Source organism: Echiichthys vipera (assembly GCF_963691815.1).
Source record: "Echiichthys vipera genome assembly, contig: SCAFFOLD_44, whole genome shotgun sequence".
Classification (NCBI taxonomy): domain Eukaryota; kingdom Metazoa; phylum Chordata; class Actinopteri; order Perciformes; family Trachinidae; genus Echiichthys; species Echiichthys vipera.
The window spans coordinates 113,825-135,000 of NW_028154801.1; the positions used below are offsets into that span (position 1 = coordinate 113,825).

Below are 21,176 nucleotides of genomic sequence, written 5' to 3' on the forward strand. Positions count from 1 at the left end.
CTAAACAACAACAACAACAACAACAACAACATCAGCCGGGTCGTCTCCAGGGAGACAGGCGTCTAAACAACAACAACAACAACAACAACAACGTCAGCCGGGTCGTCTCCAGGGAGACAGGCGTCTAAACAACAACAACAACAACAACAACAACAACAACAACATCAGCCGGGTCGTCTCCAGGGAGACAGGCGTCTAAACAACAACAACAACAACAACAACGTCAGCCGGGTCGTCTCCAGGGAGACAGGCGTCTAAACAACAACAACAACAACAACAACAACAACAACGTCAGCCGGGTCGTCTCCAGGGAGACAGGCGTCTAAACAACAACAACAACAACAACAACATCAGCCGGGTCGTCTCCAGGGAGACAGGCGTCTAAACAACAACAACAACAACAACAACAACAACAACAACGTCAGCCGGGTCGTCTCCAGGGAGACAGGCGTCTAAACAACAACAACAACAACAACAACATCAGCCGGGTCGTCTCCAGGGAGACAGGCGTCTAAACAACAACAACAACAACAACGTCAGCCGGGTCGTCTCCAGGGAGACAGGCGTCTAAACAACAACAACAACAACAACATCAGCCGGGTCGTCTCCAGGGAGACAGGCGTCTAAACAACAACAACAACAACAACATGATAAACAACAACAACAACATGATAAACAACAACAACAACAACATCAGCCGGGTCGTCTCCAGGGAGACAGGCGTCTAAACAACAACAACAACAACAACAACAACAACATCAGCCGGGTCGTCTCCAGGGAGACAGGCGTCTAAACAACAACAACAACAACAACAACAACAACATCAGCCGGGTCGTCTCCAGGGAGACAGGCGTCTAAACAACAACAACAACAACAACAACAACAACAACAACATCAGCCGGGTCGTCTCCAGGGAGACAGGCGTCTAAACAACAACAACAACAACAACAACAACAACGTCAGCCGGGTCGTCTCCAGGGAGACAGGCGTCTAAACAACAACAACAACAACAACAACAACGTCAGCCGGGTCGTCTCCAGGGAGACAGGCGTCTAAACAACAACAACAACAACAACAACAACGTCAGCCGGGTCGTCTCCAGGGAGACAGGCGTCTAAACAACAACAACAACAACAACGTCAACAACAACAACATCAGCCGGGTCGTCTCCAGGGAGACAGGCGTCTAAACAACAACAACAACAACAACAACAACAACAACAACAACGTCAACATCAGCCGGGTCGTCTCCAGGGAGACAGGCGTCTAAACAACAACAACAACAACAACAACAACATCAGCCGGGTCGTCTCCGGGGAGACAGGCGTCTAAACAACAACAACAACAACAACAACAACAACATCAGCCGGGTCGTCTCCAGGGAGACAGGCGTCTAAACAACAACAACAACAACAACAACATCAGCCGGGTCGTCTCCAGGGAGACAGGCGTCTAAACAACAACAACAACATCAGCCGGGTCGTCTCCGGGGAGACAGGCGTCTAAACAACAACAACAACATCAGCCGGGTCGTCTCCAGGGAGACAGGCGTCTAAACAACAACAACAACAACAACAACAACAACAACAACAACATCAGCCGGGTCGTCTCCAGGGAGACAGGCGTCTAAACAACAACAACAACAACAACAACAACAACAACGTCAGCCGGGTCGTCTCCAGGGAGACAGGCGTCTAAACAACAACAACAACAACAACAACAACAACGTCAGCCGGGTCGTCTCCAGGGAGACAGGCGTCTAAACAACAACAACAACAACAACAACAACAACAACGTCAGCCGGGTCGTCTCCAGGGAGACAGGCGTCTAAACAACAACAACAACAACAACATCAGCCGGGTCGTCTCCAGGGAGACAGGCGTCTAAACAACAACAACAACAACAACAACAACAACAACATCAACGTCAACAACAACAACAACATGAGCCGGGTCGTCTCCAGGGAGACAGGCGTCTAAACAACAACAACAACAACAACAACATCAGCCGGGTCGTCTCCAGGGAGACAGGCGTCTAAACAACAACAACAACAACAACAACAACAACAACAACAACATCAGCCGGGTCGTCTCCAGGGAGACAGGCGTCTAAACAACAACAACAACAACAACAACAACAACAACATCAGCCGGGTCGTCTCCAGGGAGACAGGCGTCTAAACAACAACAACAACAACAACAACAACATCAGCCGGGTCGTCTCCAGGGAGACAGGCGTCTAAACAACAACAACAACAACAACAACAACATCAGCAGGGTCGTCTCCAGGGAGTCAGGCGTCTAAACAACAACAACAACAACAACAACAACAACAACATCAGCCGGGTCGTCTCCAGGGAGACAGGCATCTAAACAACAACAACAACAACAACAACAACATCAGCCGGGTCGTCTCCAGGGAGACAGGCGTCTAAACAACAACAACAACAACAACAACAACGTCAGCCGGGTCGTCTCCAGGGAGACAGGCGTCTAAACAACAACAACAACAACAACGTCAACAACAACAACATCAGCCGGGTCGTCTCCAGGGAGACAGGCGTCTAAACAACAACAACATGATAAACAACAACAACAACATCAGCCGGGTCGTCTCCAGGGAGACAGGCGTCTAAACAACAACAACAACAACTACAACATCATCAGCCGGGTCGTCTCCAGGGAGACAGGCGTCTAAACAACAACAACAACAACAACGTCAGCCGGGTCGTCTCCAGGGAGACAGGCGTCTAAACAACAACAACAACAACAACAACAACAACATCAGCCGGGTCGTCTCCAGGGAGACAGGCGTCTAAACAACAACAACAACAACAACATCAGCCGGGTCGTCTCCAGGGAGACAGGCGTCTAAACAACAACAACAACAACAACAACAACGTCAGCCGGGTCGTCTCCAGGGAGACAGGCGTCTAAACAACAACAACAACAACAACAACAACATCAGCCGGGTCGTCTCCAGGGAGACAGGCGTCTAAACAACAACAACAACAACAACAACATCAGCCGGGTCGTCTCCAGGGAGACAGGCGTCTAAACAACAACAACAACAACAACAACAACGTCAACAACAACAACAACAACGTCAGCCGGGTCGTCTCCAGGGAGACAGGCGTCTAAACAACAACAACAACAACAACAACAACGTCAACAACAACAACAACATCAGCCGGGTCGTCTCCAGGGAGACAGGCGTCTAAACAACAACAACAACAACAACAACAACAACGTCAACAACAACATCAGCCGGGTCGTCTCCAGGGAGACAGGCGTCTAAACAACAACAACAACAACAACAACGTCAGCCGGGTCGTCTCCAGGGAGACAGGCGTCTAAACAACAACAACAACAACAACAACGTCAGCCGGGTCGTCTCCAGGGAGACAGGCGTCTAAACAACAACAACAACAACAACGTCAACAACAACAACGTCAGCCGGGTCGTCTCCAGGGAGACAGGCGTCTAAACAACAACAACAACAACGTCAGCCGGGTCGTCTCCAGGGAGACAGGCGTCTAAACAACAACAACAACAACAACAACAACAACAACAACGTCAGCCGGGTCGTCTCCAGGGAGACAGGCGTCTAAACAACAACAACAACAACAACAACATCAGCCGGGTCGTCTCCAGGGAGACAGGCGTCTAAACAACAACAACAACAACAACATCAGCCGGGTCGTCTCCAGGGAGACAGGCGTCTAAACAACAACAACAACAACAACAACAACGTCAGCCGGGTCGTCTCCAGGGAGACAGGCGTCTAAACAACAACAACAACAACAACAACAACAACATCAGCCGGGTCGTCTCCAGGGAGACAGGCGTCTAAACAACAACAACAACAACAACAACAACGTCAACAACAACAACAACAACGTCAGCCGGGTCGTCTCCAGGGAGACAGGCGTCTAAACAACAACAACAACAACAACAACAACAACGTCAACAACAACAACAACATCAGCCGGGTCGTCTCCAGGGAGACAGGCGTCTAAACAACAACAACAACAACAACAACGTCAACAACAACATCAGCCGGGTCGTCTCCAGGGAGACAGGCGTCTAAACAACAACAACAACAACAACAACAACAACGTCAGCCGGGTCGTCTCCAGGGAGACAGGCGTCTAAACAACAACAACAACAACAACAACAACAACAACAACAACAACGTCACGTGTGTGTGTGTCTGTGTGTGTGTGTGTGTCTGTGTGTGTGTGTGTGTCTCTGTGTGTGTGTGTGTGTGTGTGTGTGTGTCTGTGTGTGTGTGTGTCTGTGTGTGTGTCTCTGTGTGTGTGTGTGTGTCTCTGTGTGTGTGTGTGTGTCTCTGTGTGTGTGTGTGTGTGTGTGTGTGTGTCTGTGTGTGTGTGTGTCTGTGTGTGTGTCTGTGTGTGTGTGTGTGTCTGTGTGTGTGTGTGTGTGTGTGTGTGTGTGTGTGTGTGTGTGTGTGTGTGTGTGTGTGTGTGTGTGTGTACCTGGGGAGTTCTTCTGTCTGAACTCTTCGTCCTGCATCTCGATCAACACTGAGGAGAGAGAAGATGACCTTTAAATGACCTTTAAATGACCTTTAAATGACCTTTAAATGACCTTTGATGGGTTTAAATGACCTTTAAATGACATTTGAAGTGTTTTAAATGACCTTTAAATGACCTTTGATGTGTTTAAATGACCTTTAAATTACCTTTGATGGGTTTTAAAAGACCTTTAAATGACCTTTGATGTGTTTAAATGACCTTTAAATGACCTTTGATGTGTTTAAATGACCTTTAAATTACCTTTGATGGGTTTTAAAAGACCTTTAAATGACCTTTGATGTGTTTAAATGACCTTTAAATGACATTTGATGGGTTTAAATTACCTTTGGTGACCTTTAAATGACCTTTAAATGACCTTTGACGGGTTTAAATTACCTTTGGTGACCTTTAAATGACCTTTAAATGATTTGTCATGGGTTTAAATTACCTTTAAATTACCTTTGATGTGTTTAAATGAGCTTTGATGACCTTTAAATGACCTTTGATGACCTTTAAATGACCTTTGATGTGTTTAAATTACCTTTGATGTGTTTAAATGACCTTTAAATGACATTTGATGTGTTTAAATGACCTTTAAATGACCTTTGATGTGTTTTAAATGAGCTTTGATGTGTTTTAATGACCTTTAAATGACCTTTAAATGACCTTTAAATTACCGTTGATGTGCTTAAATGACCTTTAAATGACCTTTGATGTGTTTTAATGACCTTTAAATGCCCTTTGATGTGTTTAAATGACCTTTGATGTGTTTAAATGACCCTTAAATGACCTTTGATGTGTTTTAAATGACCTTTAAATGACCTTTGATGGGTTTTAAATGACCTTTAAATTACCTTTGATGTGTTTAGATGACCTTTAAATGACCTTTGATGACCTTTAAATGACCTTTGATGGGTTTAAATGACCTTTAAATGACCTTTGATGTGTTTAAATGACCTTTAAATGACCTTTAAATGGCCTTTAAATGACCTTTGATGTGTTTAAATGACCTTTAAATGACCTTTAAATGACCTTTGATGACCTTAAAATGACATTTGATGACCTTTAAATGACATTTGATGACCTTTAAATGACCTTTAATATGTTTAAATGACATTTGATGACCATTAAATGACCTTTAAATTACCTTTGATGTGTTTTAAATGACCTTTGATGACCTTTAAATGACCTTTGATGTGCTTAAATGACCTTTAAATGACCTTTGATGGCCTTTAAATGACCTTTGATGTGCTTAAATGACCTTTAATGTGTTTTAAATGACCTTTAAATGACCTTTGAAGTGTTTTAAATGACCTTTAATGTGTTTTAAATGACCTTTGATGTGTTTAAATGACCTTTGAAGTGTTTTAAATGACCTTTAATGTGTTTTAAATGACCTTTAATGTGTTTTAAATGACCTTTGATGTGTTTAAATGACCTTTGATGTGTTTCATTGACCTTTGATGACCTTTAAATGACATCTGATGACCTTTAAATGACCTTTGATGTGTTTAAATGACCTTTAAATGACCTTTAAATGACCTTTAAATTATCTTTGATGGATTTAAATGACCTTTAATGGCCTTTAAATGACCTTTGATGACCTTTAAATGACCTTTGGTGACCTTTGATGACCTTAAAATGACCTTTGATGTGTTTAAATGACCTTTGATGTGTTTAAATGACCTTTAAATGACCCTTGATGTGTTTAAATGACCTTTAAATGACCTTTGATGTGTTTAAATGACCTTTAAATGACCTTTGATGGGTTTAAATGACCTTTGATGTGTTTAAATGACCTTTAAATGACCTTTGATGTGTTTTAATGACCTTTGATGACCTTTAAATTACCTTTGGTGTGTTTAAATGACCTTTAAATGACCTTTAAATGACCTTTAAATTACCGTTGATGTGTTTAAATGACCTTTAAATGACCTTTGATGGGTTTTAATGACCTTTGATGGGTTTAAATAAGCTTTGATGACCTTTAAATGACCTTTAATGACCTCTAAATGACCTCTAAATGGGTCCTGACCCGCCCCGGTCCCCCCCCCCTCACCTTCAGAGTTCTGGCGTGAGGCGGACCCCCGGATCCTGAAGGCCTGTCTGGTCCGGCTCCGCTCCCCGAAGCTCCAGCTCTTCGGGACCTTGCTGGGACTCTCCTCCAGACCGGGCTCCAGGCTGGGGGACCGCCGTAGACCCCCAGGACCCCCAGGACCCCCAGGACCCCCAGGACCTCCAGGACCTCCAGGACCTCCGGGACCTCCAGGGCTCACACCGGGGCCCACTGTGGGGACAGGAAGACACACCAGAGTGAGGTTGGCTGTCCTGGTTCACGTGGACCCAGACCAGGACCACCAGGACCCTGGTCCCTGTTGACCACCAGGACCCTGGTCACTGTGGACCCCCAGGACCCTGGTCCCTGTTGACCACCAGGACCCTGGTCACTGTGGACCCCCAGGACCCACCAGGACCCTGGTCCCTGTGGACCACCAGGACCCTGGTCCCTGTGGACCACCAGGACCCACCAGGACCCTGGTCCCTGTAGACCACCAAGACCACCAGGACCCTGGTCCCTGTAGACCCCCAGGACCCTGGTCCCTGTGGACCCCCAGGACCCTGGTCCCTGTAGACCACCAGGACCCTGGTCCCTGTAGACCCCCAGGACCCACCAGGACCCTGGTCCCTGTAGACCACCAGGACCCTGGTCCCTGTAGACCCCCAGGACCCTGGTCCCTGTGGACCCCCAGGACCCTGGTCCCTGTAGACCACCAGGACCCACCAGGACCCTGGTCCCTGTGGACCCCCAGGACCCCCAGGACCCTGGTCCCTGTGGACCCCCAGGACCCACCGTGCTGAGGCGACCCCTTCCCTTTGGTCCCTGAACTCCGGGGGGAAGAGAAGACGCGTTCCTTCAGACTCACCTTCTGACTGCAGAGAGACAGACAGGTGAGAGAGAGACAGGTGAGAGAGAGACAGGTGAGAGTGAGACAGGTGAGAGTGAGACAGGTGAGAGACAGACAGGTGAGAGAGAGACAGGTGAGAGAGAGAGACAGGTGAGAGAGAGACAGACAGGTGAGAGACAGACAGGTGAGAGAGAGAGACAGGTGAGAGAGAGACAGACAGGTGAGAGAGAGAGAGACAGGTGAGAGAGAGACAGACAGGTGAGAGAGAGACAGGTGAGAGAGAGACAGGTGAGAGAGAGACAGGTGAGAGAGAGACAGGTGAGAGAGAGACAGGTGAGAGAGAGACAGGTGAGAGTGAGACAGGTGAGAGAGAGACAGGTTTAAAGAGACAGACAGGCGAGAGACAGACAGGTGAGAGAGAGACAGGTGAGAGAGAGACAGGTGAGAGAGAGACAGGTGAGAGTGAGACAGGTGAGAGAGAGACAGGTGAGAGAGAGACAGGTGAGAGAGAGACAGGTGAGAGACAGACAGGTGAGAGAGAGAAAGACAGGTGAGAGACAGACAGGAGAGAGAGAGAGACAGGTGAGAGACAGACAGGTGAGAGACAGGTGAGAGACAGACAGGTGAGAGAGAGACAGGTGAGAGAGAGACAGGTGAGGGTGAGACAGGTGAGAGACAGACAGGTGAGAGAGAGACAGGTGAGAGACAGACAGGTGAGAGACAGACAGGTGAGAGAGAGACAGGTGAGAGAGAGACAGGTGAGAGAGAGACAGGTTTAAAGAGACAGACAGGTGAGAGACAGACAGGTGAGAGAGAGACAGGTGAGAGAGAGACAGGTGAGAGAGAGACAGGTGAGAGTGAGACAGGTGAGAGAGAGACAGGTGAGAGGGAGACAGGTGAGAGACAGACAGGTGAGAGAAAGACAGGTGAGAGACAGACAGGTGAGAGACAGACAGGTGAGAGAGAGACAGGTGAGAGTGAGACAGGTGAGAGAGAGAGAGACAGACAGGTGAGAGAGAGACAGGTGAGAGGGAGACAGGTGAGAGACAGACAGGTGAGAGAAAGACAGGTGAGAGACAGACAGGTGAGAGACAGACAGGTGAGAGAGAGACAGGTGAGAGAGAGACAGGTGAGAGACAGACAGGTGAGAGAGAGACAGGTGAGAGACAGACAGGTGAGAGAGAGACAGGTTTAAAGAGACAGACACGTGAGAGACAGACAGGTGAGAGAGAGACAGGTGAGAGAGAGACAGGTGAGAGAGAGACAGGTGAGAGTGAGACAGGTGAGAGAGAGACAGGTGAGAGGGAGACAGGTGAGAGACAGACAGGTGAGAGAAAGACAGGTGAGAGACAGACAGGTGAGAGACAGACAGGTGAGAGAGAGACAGGTGAGAGACAGACAGGTGAGAGAGAGACAGGTGAGAGACAGACAGGTGAGAGAGAGACAGGTGAGAGTGAGACAGGTGAGAGAGAGAGAGACAGACAGGTGAGAGAGAGACAGGTGAGAGGGAGACAGGTGAGAGACAGACAGGTGAGAGAAAGACAGGTGAGAGACAGACAGGTGAGAGACAGACAGGTGAGAGAGAGACAGGTGAGAGAGAGACAGGTGAGAGACAGACAGGTGAGAGAGAGACAGGTGAGAGTGAGACAGGTGAGAGAGAGAGAGACAGACAGGTGAGAGAGAGACAGGTGAGAGGGAGACAGGTGAGAGACAGACAGGTGAGAGAAAGACAGGTGAGAGACAGACAGGTGAGAGACAGACAGGTGAGAGAGAGACAGGTGAGAGAGAGACAGGTGAGAGACAGACAGGTGAGAGTGAGACAGGTGAGAGAGAGACAGGTTTAAAGAGACAGACAGGCGAGAGACAGACAGGTGAGAGAGAGACAGGTGAGAGAGAGACAGGTGAGAGAGAGACAGGTGAGAGTGAGACAGGTGAGAGAGAGACAGGTGAGAGACAGACAGGTGAGAGAGAGACAGGTGAGAGAGAGACAGGTGAGAGAGAGACAGGTGAGAGTGAGACAGGTGAGAGAGAGACAGGTTTAAAGAGACAGACAGGCGAGAGACAGACAGGTGAGAGAGAGACAGGTGAGAGAGAGACAGGTGAGAGAGAGACAGGTGAGAGAGAGACAGGTGAGAGACAGACAGGTGAGAGAGAGACAGGTGAGAGAGAGACAGGTGAGAGTGAGACAGGTGAGAGAGAGACAGGTGAGAGAGAGACAGGTGAGAGAGAGACAGGTGAGAGACAGACAGGTGAGAGAGAGAAAGACAGGTGAGAGACAGACAGGAGAGAGAGAGAGACAGGTGAGAGACAGACAGGTGAGAGACAGGTGAGAGACAGACAGGTGAGAGAGAGACAGGTGAGAGAGAGACAGGTGAGGGTGAGACAGGTGAGAGACAGACAGGTGAGAGAGAGACAGGTGAGAGACAGACAGGTGAGAGACAGACAGGTGAGAGAGAGACAGGTGAGAGAGAGACAGGTGAGAGAGAGACAGGTTTAAAGAGACAGACAGGTGAGAGACAGACAGGTGAGAGAGAGACAGGTGAGAGAGAGACAGGTGAGAGAGAGACAGGTGAGAGTGAGACAGGTGAGAGAGAGACAGGTGAGAGGGAGACAGGTGAGAGACAGACAGGTGAGAGAAAGACAGGTGAGAGACAGACAGGTGAGAGACAGACAGGTGAGAGAGAGACAGGTGAGAGTGAGACAGGTGAGAGAGAGAGAGACAGACAGGTGAGAGAGAGACAGGTGAGAGGGAGACAGGTGAGAGACAGACAGGTGAGAGAAAGACAGGTGAGAGACAGACAGGTGAGAGACAGACAGGTGAGAGAGAGAGGTGAGAGAGAGACAGGTTTAAAGAGACAGACACGTGAGAGACAGACAGGTGAGAGAGAGACAGGTGAGAGAGAGACAGGTGAGAGTGAGACAGGTGAGAGAGAGACAGGTGAGAGGGAGACAGGTGAGAGACAGACAGGTGAGAGAAAGACAGGTGAGAGACAGACAGGTGAGAGAGAGAGACAGGTGAGAGAGAGACAGGTGAGAGAGAGACAGGTGAGAGAGAGACAGGTGAGAGAGAGACAGGTGAGAGAGACAGACAGGTGAGAGAGAGACAGGTGAGAGAGACAGACAGGTGAGAGACAGACAGGTGAGAGAGAGACAGGTGAGAGAGAGACAGGTGAGAGAGAGACAGGTGAGAGAGACAGGTGAGAGAGAGAGACAGGTGAGAGAGAGACAGGTGAGAGAGACAGACAGGTGAGAGACAGACAGGTGAGAGACAGACAGGTGAGAGAGAGACAGGTGAGAGTGAGACAGGTGAGAGACAGACAGGTGAGAGAGAGAGACAGGTGAGAGAGAGACAGGTGAGAGAGAGACAGGTGAGAGAGAGACAGGTGAGAGAGAGACAGGTGAGAGAGAGACAGGTGAGAGAGAGACAGGTGAGAGACAGACAGGTGAGAGAGAGAAAGACAGGTGAGAGAAAGACAGGTGAGAGACAGACAGGTGAGAGAGAGAGACAGGTGAGAGAGAGACAGGTGAGAGAGAGACAGGTGAGAGAGAGACAGGTGAGAGAGAGACAGGTGAGAGTGAGACAGGTGAGAGAGAGACAGGTGAGAGAGAGACAGGTGAGAGAGAGACAGGTGAGAGACAGACAGGTGAGAGAGAGAAAGACAGGTGAGAGACAGACAGGAGAGAGAGAGAGACAGGTGAGAGACAGACAGGTGAGAGACAGGTGAGAGACAGACAGGTGAGAGAGAGACAGGTGAGAGAGAGACAGGTGAGGGTGAGACAGGTGAGAGACAGACAGGTGAGAGAGAGACAGGTGAGAGACAGACAGGTGAGAGACAGACAGGTGAGAGAGAGACAGGTGAGAGAGAGACAGGTGAGAGAGAGACAGGTTTAAAGAGACAGACAGGTGAGAGACAGACAGGTGAGAGAGAGACAGGTGAGAGAGAGACAGGTGAGAGAGAGACAGGTGAGAGTGAGACAGGTGAGAGAGAGACAGGTGAGAGGGAGACAGGTGAGAGACAGACAGGTGAGAGAAAGACAGGTGAGAGACAGACAGGTGAGAGACAGACAGGTGAGAGAGAGACAGGTGAGAGTGAGACAGGTGAGAGAGAGAGAGACAGACAGGTGAGAGAGAGACAGGTGAGAGGGAGACAGGTGAGAGACAGACAGGTGAGAGAAAGACAGGTGAGAGACAGACAGGTGAGAGACAGACAGGTGAGAGAGAGAGGTGAGAGAGAGACAGGTTTAAAGAGACAGACACGTGAGAGACAGACAGGTGAGAGAGAGACAGGTGAGAGAGAGACAGGTGAGAGTGAGACAGGTGAGAGAGAGACAGGTGAGAGGGAGACAGGTGAGAGACAGACAGGTGAGAGAAAGACAGGTGAGAGACAGACAGGTGAGAGAGAGAGACAGGTGAGAGAGAGACAGGTGAGAGAGAGACAGGTGAGAGAGAGACAGGTGAGAGAGAGACAGGTGAGAGAGACAGACAGGTGAGAGAGAGACAGGTGAGAGAGACAGACAGGTGAGAGACAGACAGGTGAGAGAGAGACAGGTGAGAGAGAGACAGGTGAGAGAGAGACAGGTGAGAGAGACAGGTGAGAGAGAGAGACAGGTGAGAGAGAGACAGGTGAGAGAGACAGACAGGTGAGAGACAGACAGGTGAGAGACAGACAGGTGAGAGAGAGACAGGTGAGAGTGAGACAGGTGAGAGACAGACAGGTGAGAGAGAGAGACAGGTGAGAGAGAGACAGGTGAGAGAGAGACAGGTGAGAGAGAGACAGGTGAGAGAGAGACAGGTGAGAGAGACAGACAGGTGAGAGAGAGACAGGTGAGAGAGACAGACAGGTGAGAGAGAGACAGGTGAGAGAGAGACAGGTGAGAGAGAGACAGGTGAGAGAGACAGGTGAGAGAGAGAGACAGGTGAGAGAGAGACAGGTGAGAGAGACAGACAGGTGAGAGACAGACAGGTACCTGGGAGACGGTTCAGGCTGGACGTCCTTCCTGCAGAGAGTGAGACAGGTTTTTGTTATTTAGTTGCCGTAGCTTGAACCCCGTAGTTTAAATCCCGTAGTTTGAACCCCGTAGTTTGAACCCCGTAGTTCGAACCCCGTACACCGTAGTTTGAACCCCGTAGTTTGAACCCCGTAGTTTGAACCCCGTAGTTCGAACCCCGTACACCATAGTTTCACCCCGTAGTTTGAACCCCGTAGTTTGAACCCCGTAGTTTGAACCCCGTAGTTTGAATCCGGTGGTTCGAATCCTGTAGTTTGAACCCGGTAGTTTGAACCCGGTAGTTTGAACCCGTAGTTCGATTCCCGTAGTTTGAACCCCGTAGTTCGATTCCCGTAGTTTGAACCCCGTAGTTCGATTCCCGTAGTTTGAACCCCGTAGTTTGGACCCCGTAGTTCGGACCCCGTAGTTCGGACCCCGTAGTTTGAACCCGTAGTTTGAACCCCGTACACCATAGTTTCACCCCGTAGTTTGAACCCCGTAGTTTGAACCCCGTAGTTCGATTCCCGTAGTTTGAACCCCGTAGTTTGAACCCCGTAGTTTGGACCCCGTAGTTTGTACCCCGTAGTTTGAACCCCATAGTTTCACCCCGTAGTTTGAACCCCGTAGTTTGAACCCCGTAGTTTGAACCCCGTAGTTTGGACCCCGTAGTTCGAACCCCGTAGTTTGAACCCCGTAGTTTGAACCCCGTAGTTCGATTCCCGTAGTTTGAACCCCGTCGTTCGATTCCCGTAGTTTGAACCCCGTAGTTCGAACCCCGTAGTTTGAACCCCGTAGTTTGAACCCCGTAGTTCGAACCCGGTAGTTTGAACCCCGTAGTTTGAACCCGGTAGTTCGAACCCCGTAGTTTGAACCCGGTAGTTCGAACCCCGTACACCATAGTTTCACCCCGTAGTTTTGCACCCCGTAGTTTGGACCTAGTTTGAATCCGGTGGTTCGAACCCTGTAGTTTAAATCCCGTAGTTTGAACCCGGTAGTTCGAACCCCGTAGTTTGAACCCCGAAGTTTGAACCCGTAGTTCGAACCCCGTACACCATAGTTTCACCCCGTAGTTCGAACCCCGTAGTTTGGACCCGTAGTTCGGACCCGGTAGTTCGAACCCCGTAGTTTGAACCCCGTAGTTTGAACCCCACCTGAAGGAGAGTCCGGACTTGCTCTTGAGGTTCCGCAGCAGGTCCAGCTGATTCAGCGGGGGGATCAACCTGCGGACACACAGAGAGACGGCGTTCAGTGCGCACGTTCGATTCCCCCGAACCCCCGGAACGGTGGAAAAGCGGAGGGGCGCACCTGTACATGGGGACGGAGACGGTCCGCTCGTAATAGTCCCACGTGGAGTTCAAGTCCGTGCGGCTCAGGTTGGTGGCGTAGACTCTCCACGCCGCCTGGAGGGGGGGCGGGATCTACGTCAGTTTAGATCTACGTCAGTTTGGATCTACGTCAGTTTAGATCTACGTCAGTTTAGATCTACGTCAGTTTGCATCTACATCAGTTTGCATCTACGTCAGTTTAGATCTACGTCAGTTTGCATCTACGTCAGTTCAGATCTACGTCAGTTCGGATCTACGTCAGTTTGCATCTACGTCAGTTCAGATCTACGTCAGTTCGGATCTACGTCAGTTTGCATCTACGTCAGTTTGCATCTACGTCAGTTTAGATCTACGTCAGTTTAGATCTACGTCAGTTTGCATCTACGTCAGTTTGCATCTACGTCAGTTTAGATCTACGTCAGTTTGCATCTACGTCAGTTTGCATCTACGTCAGTTTGGATCTACGTCAGTTTGCATCTACGTCAGTTTGCATCTACGTCAGTTTGCATCTACGTCAGTTTGCATCTACGTCAGTTTAGATCTACGTCAGTTTGCATCTACGTCAGTTTAGATCTACGTCAGTTTAGATCTACGTCAATTTGCATCTACGTCAGTTTAGATCTACGTCAGTTTGCATCTACGTCAGTTTGCATCTACGTCAGTTTGCATCTACGTCAGTTTGCATCTACGTCAGTTTAGATCTACGTCAGTTTACATCTACGTCAGTTTAGATCTACGTCAGTTTGCATCTACGTCAGTTTAGATCTACGTCAGTTTAGATCTACGTCAGTTTGCATCTACGTTAGTTTAGATCTACGTCAGTTTAGATCTACGTCAGTTTGCATCTACGTCAGTTTAGATCTACGTCAGTTTACATCTATGTCAGTTTGAATCTACGTCAGTTTAGATCTACGTCAGTTTGCATCTACGTCAGTTTAGATCTACGTCAGTTTGCATCTACGTCAGTTTAGATCTACGTCAGTTTGCATCTACGTCAGTTTGCATCTACGTCAGTTTGCATCTACGTCAGTTTAGATCTACGTCAGTTTGCATCTACGTCAGTTTGCATCTACGTCAGTTTACATCTACGTCAGTTTACATATACGTCAGTTTGCATCTACGTCAGTTTGCATCTACGTCAGTCTAGATCTACGTCAGTTTACATCTACGTCAGTTTAGATCTACGTCAGTTCGCATCTACGTCAGTTTGCATCTACGTCAGTTTAGATCTACGTCAGTTTAGATCTACGTCAGTTTGCATCTACGTCAGTTTAGATCTACGTCAGTTTGCATCTACGTCAGTTTAGATCTACGTCAGTTTACATCTACGTCAGTTTAGATCTACGTCAGTTTGCATCTACGTCAGTTTAGATCTACATCAGTTTAGATCTACGTCAGTTTGCATCTACGTCAGTTTAGATCTACGTCAGTTTGCATCTACGTCAGTTTGCATCTTTGTCTCTTTGTAGTTGTTTTGTGTCTCTTTGTGGTTGTTTTGTGTCTCTTTGTAGTTGTTTTGTGTCTCTTTGTGGTTGTTTTGTGTCTCTTTGTAGTTGTTTTGTGTCTCTTTGTAGTTGTTTTGTGTCTCTTTGTAGTTGTTTTGTGTCTCTTTGTGGTTGTTTTGTGTCTCTTTGTGGTTGTTTTGTGTCTCTTTGTGGTTGTTTTGTGTCTCTTTGTAGTTGTTTTGTGTCTCTCTGTAGTTGTTTTGTGTCTTTGTGGTTGTTTTGTGTCTCTTTGTGGTTGTGTTGTGTCTCTTTGTGGTTGTTTTGTGTCTCTTTGTGGTTGTTTTGTGTCTCTTTGCGGTTGTTTTGTGTCTCTTTGCGGTTGTTTTGTGTCTCTTTGTGGTCGTTTTGTGTCTCTTTGTGGTTGTTTTGTGTCTCTTTGTGGTTGTTTTGTGTCTCTTTGTGGTCGTTTTGTGTCTCTTTGTGGTCGTTTTGTGTCTCTTTGTGGTTGTTTTGTGTCTCTTTGTGGTCGTTTTGTGTCTCTTTGTGGTCGTTTTGTGTCTCTTTGTGGTTGTCTTGTGTCTTTGTAGTTGTTTTGTGTCTTTGTGGTTGTTTTGTGTCTTTGTGGTTGTTTTGTGTCTTTGTGGTTGTTTTGTGTCTCTTTGTGGTTGTTTTGTGTCTCTTTGTGGTTGTTTTGTGTCTCTTTGTAGTTGTTTTGGGTCTCTTTGTGGTTGTTTTGTGTCTCTTTGTGGTTGTTTTGTGTCTCTTTGTGGTTGTTTTGTGTCTCTCTGTAGTTGTTTTGTGTCTCTTTGTGGTTGTTTTGTGTCTCTTTGTGGTTGTTTTGCGTCTCTTTGTGGTTGTTTTGCGTCTCTTTGTGGTTGTTTTGCGTCTCTTTGTGGTTGTTTTGCGTCTCTTTGTGGTTGTTTTGTGTCTCTTTGTGGCTGTTTTGTGTCTCTTTGTAGTTGATTTGTGTCTCTTTGTAGTTGTTTTGTGTCACTTTGTGGTTGTTTTGTGTCTCTTTGTAGTTGTTTTGTGTCTCTTTGTAGTTGTTTTGTGTCTCTTTGTGGTTGTTTTGTGTCTCTTTGTGGTCGTTTTGTGTCTCTTTGTGGTCGTTTTGTGTCTCTTTGTGGTTGTTTTGTGTCTCTTTGTGGTTGTTTTGTGTCTCTTTGTGGTTGTTTTGTGTCTTTGTAGTCGTTTTGTGTCTCTTTGTAGTCGTTTTGTGTCTCTTTGTGGTTGTTTTGTGTCTCTTTGTGGTTGTTTTGTGTCTCTTTGTGGTTGTTTTGTGTCTCTTTGTGGTTGTTTTGTGTCTCTTTGTGGTTGTTTTGTGTCTCTTTGTGGTCGTTTTGTGTCTCTTTGTGGTCGTTTTGTGTCTCTTTGTGGTCGTTTTGTGTCTCTTTGTGGTCGTTTTGTGTCTCTTTGTAGTTGTTTTGTGTCTCTTTGTGGTTGTTTTGTGTCTCTTTGTAGTTGTTTTGTGTCTCTTTGTGGTTGTTTTGTGTCTCTTTGTGGTTGTTTTGTGTCTCTTTGTGGTCGTTTTGTGTCTCTTTGTGGTCGTTTTGTGTCTCTTTGTGGTTGTTTTGTGTCTCTTTGTGGTTGTTTTGTGTCTCTTTGTGGTTGTTTTGTGTCTCTTTGAGGTTGTTTTGTGTCTCTTTGTGGTTGTTTTGTGTCTCTTTGTAGTTGTTTTGTGTCTCTTTGTGGTTGTTTTGTGTCTCTTTGTAGTTGTTTTTTGTCTCTTTGTAGTTGTTTTGTGTCTCTTTGTGGTTGTTTTGTGTCTCTTTGTAGTTGTTTTGTCTCTTTGTAGTTGTTTTGTGTCTCTTTGTGGTCGTTTTGTGTCTCTTTGTGGTCGTTTTGTGTCTCTTTGTGGTCGTTTTGTGTCTCTTTGTGGTTGTTTTGTGTCTCTTTGTGGTTGTTTTGTGTCTCTTTGTGGTTGTTTTGTAGTTGTTTTGTGTCTCTTTGTAGTTGTTTTGTGTCTCTTTGTGGTTGTTTTGTGTCTCTTTGTGGTTGTTTTGTGTCTCTTTGTGGTTGTTTTGTGTCTCTTTGTGGTTGTTTTGTGTCTCTTTGTGGTTGTTTTGTGTCTCTTTGTGGTTGTTTTGTGTCTCTTTGTGGTTGTTTTGTGTCTCTTTGTGGTTGTTTCGTGTCTCTTTGTGGTTGTTTTGTGTCTCTTTGTGGTTGTTTTGTGTCTCTTTGTGGTTGTTTCGTGTCTCTTTGTGGTTGTTTTGTGTGTCTTTGTGGTTGTTTTGTGTCTCTTTGTGGTTGTTTTGTGTCTCTTTGTGGTTGTTTTGTGTCTCTTTGTGGTTGTTTTGTGTCTCTTTGTAGTTGTTTTGCGTCTCTTTGTGGTTGTTTTGTGTCTCTTTGTGGCTGTTTTGTGTCTCTTTGTAGTTGTTTTGTGTCTCTTTGTAGTTGATTTGTGTCTCTTTGTAGTTGATTTGTGTCTCTTTGTGGTTGTTTTGTGTCTCTTTGTAGTTGTTTTGTGTCTCTTTGTAGTTGTTTTGTGTCTTTGTAGTTGTTTTGTGTCTCTTTGTGGTTGTTTTGTGTCTCTTTGTGGTTGCTTTGTGTCTCTTTGTAGTTGTTTTGTGTCTTTGTAGTTGTTTTGTGTCTCTTTGTGGTTGTTTTTTGTCTCTTTGTAGTTGTTTCGTGTCTCTTTGTGGTTGTTTTGTGTCTCTTTGTGGTCGTTTTGTGTCTCTTTGTTGTTGTTTTGTGTCTCTTTGTGGTTGTTTTGTGTCTCTTTGTGGTTGTTTTGTGTCTCTTTGTGGTTGTTTTGTGTCTCTTTGTGGTTGTTTTGTGTCTCTTTGTAGTTGTTTCGTGTCTCTTTGTGGTTGTTTTGTGTCTCTTTGTGGTTGTTTTATGTCTTTGTGGTTGTTTTGTGTCTCTTTGTAGTTGTTTTGTGACTCTTTGTGGTTGTTTTGTATCTCTTTGTGGTTGTTTTGTGACTCTTTGTGGTTGTTTTGTGTCTCTTTGTGGTTGTTTTGTGACTCTTTGTGGTTGTTTTGTGTCTCTTTGTGGTTGTTTTGTGACTCTTTGTGGTTGTTTTGTGTCTCTTTGTGGTTGTTTTGTGACTCTTTGTGGTTGTTTTGTCTCTTTGTGGTTGTTTTGTGTCTCTTTGTAGTTGTTTTGTGTCTCTTTGTAGTTGTTTTGTGTCTCTTTGTGGTTGTTTTGTGTCTCTTTGAGGTTGTTTTGTGTCTCTTTGTGGTTGTTTTGTGTCTCTTTGTGGTTGTTTTGTCTCTTTGTAGTTGTTTTGTGTCTCTTTGTGGTTGTTTTGTGTCTCTTTGTAGTTGTTTTGTGTCTCTTTGTGGTTGTTTTGTGTCTCTTTGTAGTTGTTTTGTGTCTCTTTGTGGTTGTTTTGTGTCTCTTTGTAGTTGTTTTGTGTCTCTTTGTGGTTGTTTTGTGTCTCTTTGTGGTTGTTTTGCGTCTCTTTGTGGTTGTTTTGCGTCTCTTTGTGGTTGTTTTGCGTCTCTTTGTAGTTGTTTTGCGTCTCTTTGTAGTTGTTTTGCGCCTCTTTGTGGTTGTTTTGCGCCTCTTTGTGGTTGTTTTGCGCCTCTTTGTGGTTGTTTTTCGTCTCTTTGTGGTTGTTTTGCGCCTCTTTGTGGTTGTTTTGCGTCTCTTTGTGGTTGTTTTGCGCCTCTTTGTGGTTGTTTTGCGCCTCTTTGTGGTTGTTTTGCGCCTCTTTGTGGTTGTTTTGCGCCTCTTTGTGGTTGTTTTGCGTCTCTTTGTGGTTGTTTTGTGCCTCTTTGTGGTTGTTTTGTGTCTCTTTGTGGTTGTTTTGTGTCTCTTTGTGGTTGTTTTGTGTCTCTGTGGTTGTTTTGCGTCTCTTTGTAGTTGTTTTGCGTCTCTTTGTGGTTGTTCTGCGTCTCTTTGTGGTTGTTTTCTGTCTCTTTGTGGTTGTTTTGTGTCTCTTTGTGGTCGTTTTGTGTCTCTTTGTGGTCGTTTTGTGTCTCTTTGTGTCTCTTTGTGGTCGTTTTGTGTCTCTTTGTGGTCGTTTTGTGTCTCTTTGTGGTTGTTTTGTGTCTCTTTGTGGTTGTTTTGTGTCTCTTTGTAGTTGTTTTGTGTCTTTGTGGTTGTTTTGTGTCTCTTTGTGGTTGTTTTGTGTCTCTTTGTGGTTGTTTTGTGTCTCTTTGTAGTTGTTTTGTGTCTCTTTGTGGTTGTTTTGTGTCTTTGTGGTTGTTTTGTGTCTCTTTGTGGTTGTTTTGTGTCTCTTTGTGGTTGTTTTGTGTCTCTTTGTGGTTGTTTTGTGTCTTTGTGGTTGTTTTGTGTCTCTTTGTGGTTGTTTTGTGTCTCTTTGTAGTTGTTTTGTGTCTCTTTGTGGTTGTTTTGTGTCTCTGTGGTTGTTTTGTGTCTCTTTGTGGTTGTTTTGTGTCTCTTTGTGGTTGTTTTGTGTCTCTTTGTAGTTGTTTTGTGTCTCTTTGTGGTTGTTTTGTGTCTCTTTGTAGTTGTTTTGTGTCTCTTTGTGGTTGTTTTGTGTCTCTTTGTAGTTGTTTTGTGTCTCTTTGTGGTTGTTTTGTGTCTCTTTGTGGTTGTTTTGTGTCTCTTTGTGGTTGTTTTGTGTCTCTTTGTGGTTGTTTTGCGTCTCTTTGTGGTTGTTTTGCGTCTCTTTGTGGTTGTTTTGCGTCTCTTTGTAGTTGTTTTGCGTCTCTTTGTGGTTGTTTTGCGCCTCTTTGTGGTTGTTTTGCGCCTCTTTGTGGTTGTTTTGCGTCTCTTTGTGGTTGTTTTGCGCCTCTTTGTGGTTGTTTTGCGCCTCTTTGTGGTTGTTTTGCGTCTCTTTGTGGTTGTTTTGTGCCTCTTTGTGGTTGTTTTGTGTCTCTTTGTGGTTGTTTTGTGTCTCTTTGTGGTTGTTTTGTGTCTCTTTGTGGTTGTTTTGCGTCTCTTTGTGGTTGTTTTGCGTCTCTTTGTAGTTGTTTTGCGTCTCTTTGTGGTTGTTCTGCGTCTCTTTGTGGTTGTTTTCTGTCTCTTTGTGGTTGTTTTGTGTCTCTTTGTGGTCGTTTTGTGTCTCTTTGTGGTCGTTTTGTGTCTCTTTGTGGTCGTTTTGTGTCTCTTTGTGGTCGTTTTGTGTCTCTTTGTGGTCGTTTTGTGTCTCTTTGTGGTTGTTTTGTGTCTCTTTGTGGTTGTTTTGTGTCTCTTTGTGGTTGTTTTGTGTCTCTTTGTGGTTGTTTTGTGTCTCTTTGTAGTTGTTTTGTGTCTCTTTGAGGTTGTTTTGTGTCTCTTTGAGGTTGTTTTGTGTCTCTTTGTGGTTGTTTTGTGTCTCTTTGTAGTTGTTTTGTGTCTCTTTGAGGTTGTTTTGTGTCTCTTTGAGGTTGTTTTGTGTCTCTTTGTGGTTGTTTTGTGTCTCTTTGTAGTTGTTTTGTGTCTCTTTGTGGTTGTTTTGTGTCTCTTTGTAGTTGTTTTGTGTCTCTTTGTGGTTGTTTTGTGTCTCTTTGTGGTTGTTTTGTGTCTCTTTGTGGTCGTTTTGTGTCTCTTTGTGGTTGTTTTGTGTCTCTTTGTGGTTGTTTTGTGTCTCTTTGTGGTTGTTTTGTGTCTCTTTGTGGTTGTTTTGTGTCTCTGTGGTTGTTTTGTGTCTCTTTGTAGTTGTTTTGTGTCTCTTTGTGGTTGTTTTGTGTCTCTTTGTGGTTGTTTTGTGTCTCTTTGTGGTTGTTTTGTGTCTCTTTGTAGTTGTTTTGTGTCTCTTTGTGGTTTTTTGTGTCTCTTTGAGGTTGTTTTGTGTCTCTTTGTGGTTGTTTTGTGTCTCTTTGTGGTTGTTTTGTGTCTCTTTGTGGTTGTTTTGTGTCTCTTTGTGGTTGTTTTGTGTCTCTTTGTGGTTGTTTTGTGTCTCTTTGTGGTTGTTTTGTGTCTCTTTGTGGTTGTTTTGTGTCTCTTTGTGGTTGTTTTGTGTCTCTTTGTGGTTGTTTTGTGTCTCTTTGTAGTTGTTTTGTGTCTCTTTGTGGTTGTTTTGTGTCTCTTTGTAGTTGTTTTGTGTCTCTTTGTGGTTGTTTTGTGTCTCTTTGTGGTTG

The 21,176-nt window shown here is 45.9% G+C and overlaps 1 protein-coding gene across 1 annotated transcript in view; it reads right to left on the bottom strand.

Moving 5' to 3' along the window:
• LOC310966400 (potassium voltage-gated channel subfamily KQT member 2-like) overlaps positions 1–21,176 on the bottom strand; it is a gene marked incomplete at both ends in the record, with an annotated part of 56,319 nt that overhangs the window by 24,320 nt on the left and 10,823 nt on the right. The window contains 6 exon segments of the mRNA XM_083940988.1: positions 4,498–4,545; positions 6,596–6,823; positions 7,388–7,467; positions 12,411–12,440; positions 13,583–13,651; positions 13,737–13,831. Of these exon segments, the coding sequence (XP_083797114.1) occupies positions 4,498–4,545; positions 6,596–6,823; positions 7,388–7,467; positions 12,411–12,440; positions 13,583–13,651; positions 13,737–13,831 (550 nt within the window).